Source organism: Mandrillus leucophaeus, unplaced genomic scaffold, assembly GCF_000951045.1.
Source record: "Mandrillus leucophaeus isolate KB7577 unplaced genomic scaffold, Mleu.le_1.0 Scaffold216, whole genome shotgun sequence".
NCBI lineage: Eukaryota > Metazoa > Chordata > Mammalia > Primates > Cercopithecidae > Mandrillus > Mandrillus leucophaeus.
Window position 1 is genome coordinate 2,739,789 of NW_012102210.1, and position 8,197 is coordinate 2,747,985.

At 52.6% G+C, this 8,197-nt stretch overlaps 1 protein-coding gene across 2 annotated transcripts; it reads right to left on the reverse strand.

The window, feature by feature from the left end:
- Positions 1-1,111: 1,111 nt before the first annotated feature.
- On the reverse strand, positions 1,112-3,957 carry EGR4 (early growth response 4). 2 transcript variants are annotated; one of them, XM_011980688.1, is made up of 2 exons: positions 3,354-3,957; positions 1,112-2,953 (listed from the first exon to the last, which is right to left on the reverse strand). In XM_011980688.1, exons 1-2 carry the CDS (start codon positions 3,796-3,798, stop codon positions 1,629-1,631), a joined length of 1,770 nt encoding a protein of 589 aa, XP_011836078.1. In that variant the 5' UTR covers positions 3,799-3,957; the 3' UTR covers positions 1,112-1,628. The 2 variants fall into 2 exon arrangements, with proteins under 2 accessions (XP_011836078.1, XP_011836079.1); XM_011980689.1 differs by having other exon boundaries at positions 1,113-2,950; positions 3,354-3,702.
- Positions 3,958-8,197: the final 4,240 nt, after the last annotated feature.

An 8,197-nucleotide genomic window follows, 5' to 3' on the forward strand; every position in this document is an offset into this window, starting at 1 on the left:
GAATGAAGTCCCCAGATACAGGCCTTCTTTCTTCCTTATCAGAGAGGGGTCATTGGAGCAGAGAGATGGAGAGCACAGCAGCCTTTTTATGCTCCAAGGTCTGCCCAAGATGGCTAGAAAAAGTGGAAAAGCTTTGGGTAGGGAGTTCAAAGAGTAAAAAGGGCCACCTTCACCATTACAAAGTCATGCTTTCCTCATCACCCTCCTAGCCTTCCTCTGATCCCAAAGCCATAAAGGGTTCACTTGGAAGGACAGCTGGAGAAAAGTGGCTGTGGCAGGTGCATGGCTGAATGGTAAGTAGGCTGATGCCTCCTGGAGAAGATCCTTTTTGTGGGAAGAGCAACTAAGGTGACCATGAGTCTCTGGCAAGTGCCTGCTCCTTGCTATATTCAGGTGTGCTCTAGCTAAATGCTGATACCCTTTGGGCCCTGACACCATATGACTCTTGAACAGATGCATAGATACTGTCTGGAGCCTCTGTGACAGTGAACACTCTGGGCTTTCTCAAACAGCACCAAAATACTGCAGCCTTTTGCTGCTGTCGCTACTGCCTGGAGCTCCCTCTAGCTGCCAAACCTGTTTCTCACCTTCTGGTAGGAAGCGTTTCCAATCAGTGCTGTTAAGCTTAGGTGCCTCCATTCTGGGATTGGAAAATGAGGGTTGGCTTTGAAGTTAGATAGATGTGTTTGACCTGTCTGTTCCTAGCCTGGGTTAACTACATTGTTCCAGCAAGCTATCTACATTGCTTCCACATCTTTGAAGTGAGGTGTATGCCTGCTTTATTTGGGATTGTGAGGATTAAGGAGAAATATATATATATATATATATATATAATGTTGAACACCTACACCTTTTAACCACTTTGAAGTTCCAGAAACACCTCCAGCCCTTAGGTGAGCTGTGATTAAATTCGTTCATTAACCCAGCACACATTTATTGAATGCCTACTCTGTGCCGCAGTTCCTGGCAGGTGTACCTGGCAGTGGGTGTGTAATATGTTCAGGGCCTGTACCCCATGAGCGTGGGGATGTCCTTTATCTTCTGGCACTTATGGTCCTGGGGGAGAAGTTGAGGGGAAGGGTCAGGAGCTTACATGGCAGATTCGGTAAGCTTTTAGCACAATAATTTTAATTGCAAAAATAAACAGTTTTGTCAACTGCTTGAGAGTAGCGTCTGCTTTACAAAAATTAACAACAAAAGAAAAAAACCCCAAAGCAAAACGTTACATCCAATGGCTGCTGGATAAGACACGGCTGTACAAAGTCCCGCGCGAGACCGGCTTGGCGCTGCCCCAGCCTGTCTCTGGGGGTTATAGAGGAAGGCGTGGGGCGTGCGCCAGTTACAAAAGACTGTCTTGAATCCCAGGGTAGTGCCTATTCACTGGGTGGTCTCAGAAGACTTCCCCCAAAGCGCGGCTGACAAGGGACAGCGCCTGGACCGCGGGAACTGTCCGCGGAACTGGTGCTGAATAGGGCGTGTGCGGCGGGCGCTTCAAGGAAACTGGAAGCGGGACCGGAGGCCGGCCCTCGGGCGTGCGAGGAGGAGTTGGAAGAAGAGCGGGGAGGGGAACGGCCCGGATCTCGTGTGCGCCGAATGGCGGCGCTCCAACCCATAAACCCATCTCTTGCTCAGAGGGAGGCGAAGGAGAGGCCCAGCGAGTAAAAGCCGAGGCCCTTGAGCCGCTCCTCGGCGCGCGCCTTCTGCTTGAGGTGCACCTTGCTGTGCCGTTTCTTCTCATCGCTGCGCGCGAAGCGGCGGCCGCACACGTCGCAAGCAAAGGGCTTCTCGCCGGTGTGGGTGCGCACGTGCGTGGTGAGGTGGTCGCTGCGGCTGAAGTTGCGGAGGCAGATGCGGCACTGGAAGGGTTTGTGGCCCGTGTGGATGCGCAGGTGGCGATTGAGCTCGTCGGAGCGCGCAAAGCTCCGCACACAACTCTCCACCGGGCAAGCGAAGGCCTTGGCGTGCGGCCGCGGGCAGAAGCAGCGTGTGCTGCATTTGCCGCCACGGCGCCCCTTGCGTCGCACCTTGGCCGGGGGGAAAGGGGTGGGCGGCGGTGGCGGCACGGGTGGTGCAGCCACGCCGCTGCTTCCAGGGATGTCCGCCACCAGAGGTTTGGGGAAGTCAGCCGCGGCAGCGCTGCGAAGGCCCAGCGGGGAAAGCTGAGGCTGCGTACTGACTAGAAACTCTCCGCCGTCGCCGCTACTCCCTCCCTCCCCACTAGGAGGGGTGAGGAGCCCAGGGAGGCCCTCAGCCCCCTCCCCTAAGTCACCCGGGGCCAGCGGGAAAGCGTCGTAGGCCCCGCTAGGGTAGAGTCTGTTGGCTGGGACGGCCGGCAGTTCCGCAGGGCAGCTGATGGACAGCAAGTCCTCAATCTTGGTCCCTATTGCGGGAAAACGAGCCTCGGGGGCGGTCTGGTAGCCTCCCTGTGACCCACAGTTCCCCGGGGCCCCCACAGAAAGCAGCTCCCAGGGCGCGTAGGGACCCTTAAAGGCAGAGGCAGCGTCCAGCGCTGGCGAGGCGGGAGGCGCCCGGAGGCCGGGCTTGACGTCGGGCGGGGAGAGCTGAGGCTCATACAGGCACTGCGAGGGGGCCCCCGCGCAAGGCGAGGCCTCCCAGAACGCCTCTGGGAAGGGGACAGCGCCCAGATCTGGGGAGTAAAGGTCCGGCGGACCCGGCAGCAAGGCATCGGGCCCCGCGGGAAAAGAGGCATCCAGCGGGGATCTGGACGCTGCTGCCTCTGGACCGGGGAACGGTGCCAGGCCTAAGATGCCCGACATGAGGTTGAAGAGTGCCTCCGGGTCGTGCGGGTGTTCGGGCACTGCCTGAATGAAGAAGCTACCGCTGTAGCTGAGGCCGGGAGGGGGTGTGGGCGCAGGCCCCTCCAGGAAGCAGGAGTCGGCTAAGTCCCCACTTGCGCTGCAGCTGTTCAAAGCCCAGCTCAAGAAGTCGCCTGCTGAGGAGGGAGCAGGAATCAGCTCTGGGCACATCAAAGGGTGCACCTGAGTCCACAGCCCCTACCCACGAAACTCTTGGTGCCCACAGATATACACAAAGTGCCTTTTGCACGTTCTGATTCAGCAGGGGCCCGCATACGTCCCAAGGAGCACATAGAAACATGCACACGCAAAACACACGTGCACAGGCAAAAGGGCGCTCCGATAACCGCACAGGTTCCTGTGGAGGCGCTGGCGGCCCAGTGTGGGTGGGAATGGGGGTGCGCACCCCAGGACTCCTAAGCTTCCCATCGCCCCTATTCTCACAGCTCCAGTGTCCCAGTCCCTCCCGGTTCTCAGGTGTGGTGCGCCCCCGCGCTGCGCTGTAGTCGTCTGAGCACCCCTGCTCGCCCTCCTTACCTCCAGGGTAGCCGGTGGCCGCGGGAGCGTCCCTGGCGGGCAGCCGGGGCAATTCAGCGCTGGGTTCGGCGCAACAGCCTTCAGTGGACTTGACCAGGAGCGCGTCGGGTTCGGAAAACTCGCTAAGGTGGAGCATGGCGCGGCGCCGGCTGTGGGGCGCCCGGGGCCTCTCCCGCTGGGTTTGGGGGCGCGCGGGTGGCGGGGAGGCTGGCGGTAGGGGTTCCCCGCAGCGCGCAGACCTAGGCGCCCGGGCTCCTGGCTTCGGGCACTCACCTCTGTGAAAGGAGTCGGGGAGCCGCGGCGCCCTCGCTCGCCCGCACCGGCCTCGGGCGGCGGCTCCTCGCCTCTCCAAAGCGCAGCCGGGCTCCCCCAACCCACAGCCCCCCCACTTATATAGCTGCGGCGGCGCTGGCTCCGGGCTTCCGACTCCCCGGGCCACTGCCATTTTGGGAGGCCCCGGCCCTGCCGCCGTGACGTAAATGCCCAAACATGGACACAGGATGTGTGCCGGGGACTCCCGAAAAGGAAAGCTCGAGCTGTGACGTTGTTGTTGTCGCTGCCGCCGCCAGGCTAGCGCCGCTGCGTGCGCGCGCGCTCCCCAAGCATGGAGCCTGTGTGCGCCGGGGCCGCGGATGCGCGGGTCTGGGGCGCTGCGCCTCACCCCGCCGACAGTTCAGTAGATGTGCTTCCCGCCTAGAGGCAGAGACCGAGGGGCAGTAGGGGAGGACCTTGGACTTGGGGTTCCACAGTGTTGGGTTTGAATCTGCCGTGTGCCACTTACTAGCTTGACATTGAATCCCCTTTAACGTCAGTTTCTCACCTGTGCATTTCCTATGGAGAGAAACTGAGAGCACTTCAACGTCCAGGCGCACTCAGTAAAGCATGGAGATTATTGCCATTCATTTATTTTGCTCACGCCTGTGTTTTTCCATTTTAATTTTTTTTTAATTTGTGCTAGGAAAAATAACTTATTTCAATTAAAAAGGACTGTAATACTTGTCAATAGTAGGAGGAAAGTCAACTAGCACAACAGGGTATATTCTAAATTGAAAAGTAAAAGTCCCTCTTTTTTCCACCCACGTTTATTACTAACTCCTGGGGTAGCCCATTTAAGTTTCTTGTGTATTCTTTCAGAATAATTTTATGTATATCCAAGCATACACATTGTTCTGCAATATTATTATTATTTTTTTCACTTGAAATAACTTAAGAGATTGTGCCATGTCCTAACATAAAGATCTTGTCATTCTTTTTCAAGGCTGTATAGTACTCCATTGTAAGGGAGGACTTTGAGTTAGTCGATTTGTCTCCTATCTGTGACATGTAGGCAGTTTCCAACCTTTTACTTATACCAATGTTGTTGAAGTCAACATCTTTGACTATAGAAATGTGAATGTGTCTGTGAGATAAATTCTAACGGGTGTAATTATATGCCAAAGTATATATAAAATTTTGATAGACAACTGGCAAATTATCTTCCAGAAAAGTAGGGCCAATTCCTGCTCACTCCTCCCTCACCCACAGGGTATGAGATGCTTCTGCAGACCATTTTTTCTGCCTTCATACAAATGACTTTCACTCTAAGGATGTTGTTCCCAGCAACACATAGGGAATCCACGGGAAATATCTCCCTGGAATCAGTACTTGAAATAGTTGGGCTTCTTTTGAGAAAAAAAATCCTAGCCTTAAGGAGGCTGTGAATCTTGGCTGCAGAAGCATCAGAGCCAACTCCAGCAAAGAAGCTTGCCTACTCTTCTAGTCTCATTTCTCTTCTGCTGTGGTTTTCCCTCTGTCTCATTCTTTCATTCTTTTTACAATGTTTATTTTATTTTGTATTATAGCTCACTTAACTCCTTTCTGAAACCAAATAAATACACGGGGGGAAGGATTAAATAAATACATTGAATAGCATGTTCTTCTTTATGAAGAGCATCAATTCCTGAGACTCTGTGTGCTGCAGGGTAAGGCAGGCAGGTCTAAGGCTCCCCCTTCCTTCTCTACTTTCTTTGAAATAGAAACAAAGCCCTTTGGGGGTGGTGGACTCAGCATTATGGTCTGTATAGTTCCCAGCCTCTCTTCCACCCCGTGCCCTCCTTTTCAAGGAGAGAGAGCCCAAGAATGCCCAAACCCCGCCACATTCTCAGTCCTTTCACCCTATGTCCATTATCCAAACATCCATTCATTCAGTTTCTCAATGTTCATTCATTCAGTATTCATTTCTTAAGTGCCTATCACAGACCAGAAGGTAGACTTTGGTTTTATGTCTGCTGGGACCCTGAGCCCCATCTCCAGCACTAGGTACCCACTCCTCATCCCACAATGACCCTATAAGTGTTTTCACAGAATAGGTCCTTTCACACAATCACCTGCAAAACATATGCTGACACACTTGTATGCATCTTCTCCTCGAGTCCACAAATCATACAAAGGTTCCCACAGGGTCATGCACTTGCAGTGTGCCTTACTAAATGGCTACACCTATGGTTCTGTGTTAGTAACACATACATGAGCATGTAGGAAATACAGAAACCCAGCAGATGTCTGTAAAGATTGGACACACCAAGCATGATTTTCCTTATACTCTATTTCAGATCCAGGGTTTGATTCTAATCCAAATGCATTGCCAAGGCCAGGTGAGCCCACACCAGACACGTAGGGCACACATGTCTCAAATCCACTCTGGCATCCTACTGCCTCAGAGGGAGGAGGAGGGGAGGAGTTTGGCTGGGCTGGTGTCCAGGTCTCCCCAGGTCACCCCGTCGGGCCAGATTGGTCGGCCCCAGGTTGCCCATCCCTTCTGCTGTTCTTCCCTCTGCCACAGCATTCCTCCTCCTTCTTAGTCACAGATAATTCCCCTACTCTCTTGGTGAGTTGCCAAGCCATTGCTGCTCTCTGCCAAGGGCTGTTGGACTAGGTCTGTGTTAGGACAAGGGTCCAAGTCACCCTAAGTTTCTTGTGTTAGAGGCCAGACCTGGGGGCAGGGCTCGGGGGTGGGTAGGAGTGATTAGGAAAGGAGATAGGGAAGAGACAGCTTGTGCTCTGGGTGTGGGATGGCTCACACCCCCATGTCTATGCTACTCACCTCCAGTGGACACACATACACACACTCACAGGCACAGAGGATGGCTGCCTCTGGAGGGCAATTTGCATCTGCATTTGGCTCCTTGAGGACTGGGAGGGAATATAAAGGGGGCTGAGCATTTTGTAGTTCTTCCCAGCTCGTCCCTTCTTCTCCCTACATTTTAACAGCTTACAAAGAGATTCTGGGCCCAAAAGGTCTTTGGGAAGGGAAGGAAGAGAGAGGAGCTTAGATTTATGAGCTCCATTTTAATCACACTTCAAATATAAAAACACGAATGTACACAAGGGAAAAAAGGGAAATCACATACATTGAGCACCTTACAAATATTTTATCATTCAATCTCCACAAAAGTTCTATGGAGTAAGGAATTGGAGACCAATTTCACAGATGAGGAAGCAGACTCAAAAACGTCAAATGACTTGATCGACACCACACTTCTATTCAGTGGTAGGGCTGAGAGTCAAGTCCAGGCTATCTTACTCTACAAGACAATTTAGGAGAAGATGATTAATTTTACAAAAGGATTCACTGTTCGATGGCTTTAGATGGAGGATCTCCCTGTAGCTTTCAAATAGGATGTGATGTGCAAACTCAAGCTGGCTGGTGCCCATTCCTGCAAGAACTCCCTGGAGTGATGGCCATGGATAGAAAAACAGTGGGTCACAACTAGTACTGAGGAGTAGCACATATAAGGTTCTTTGGAGCTGCTGTGTAAGTTGCTGGTGTGTGTGTGTGTGTGTGTCTCTGTGTGTGTGTTTGTATGTGTGCTCTTGGGGAAAGTGAGAGCGAATTTTCTATTTCCATGGGAAAAGGTGCAAAGGAGAATTCACCTCCTAGGTAAGCACTGAACAAACATTTGCTGAATGAATTAATGAATGAAGAAATTCATTCATCAAATATTCATTGAGCACAGCCCAGTGCCAGGTGCTGGGTTGGCCCTTCAGATGCTGGTGCCGCAGTGCATGAGACTGGAAGCTTTGAATCCAGGGAAGGAGGTGGGGAGGGGCAGAGGGAGGGTAGAGGCAGCCTCCCTGCTCTCTCTTCTGGGGAGGGCTCAGCCCCTGTCATAGTTCTGGTTATGCTACTGCTCCCTCCTCCACACCCTACCTTGATCTTTCTGCTCTAAATATCATTGTGTTCAAATAATAGTGTATATATTTTAAAAAACTCCAAGAAGACAGCTGCCTGGGAGTATTAATCATGAAGAGGCCAGCACTCGGTCTCCATGGCGACTCCTGACAATGAGAGCTGAGGAACAGTTGCATGTCCCACTTCCTGGGGCCATGGAGATGCAGGGGCACTGCATCTCTCACTCCTCTTTCCTCTCTGCTTCTCCTTTCTTCTCTCTTCCTTACCTCTCCTCTCTTCTTCTCTCCTGCCCCCTCCCTCCACTCCCTCTTTTTTTCTCTTCCTAAAGGATTTATTTAAAAGCAGGGACAGAGGCAGGGTCAGCCATCAGATTAACAAAAAACATGGGCAATGAAGCCACAGCAGAAATGAAGGCTGCATCCAGTCGCAGCGTCTGCAGTGCCCAACTCCATTTGCAAGACCTCAGCAGTGCCCCGGGGCTTCCACAGCCAGTAGGGCAGAAGTAGTGTGATCATCTGCCCCTGAGGCAAGAGGCCGACTGTCAGGGTCCTTCTCTGTCTCTTTTCTCTTCCCTGCTCATGGCCCATCATTTGTTTGTGGTTTGGGTCACTATTATGATTATGAGTATGGCTATTATTTTTAGTGCCCATGAAAGTAACAGGCTTATTGAAAA

Bases quoted from the DNA above. Each gene is read 5' to 3' on its own strand.
- EGR4 (XM_011980688.1), bottom strand. From the start codon at position 3,798: ATGGCAGTGGCCCGGGGAGTCGGAAGCCCGGAGCCAGCGCCGCCGCAG. The intron at 2,954-3,353 runs GTAAGGAGGGCG...CTCCCTCCTCAG, and splicing joins GGCCACCGGCTACCCTGGAG to CAGGCGACTTCTTGAGCTGG.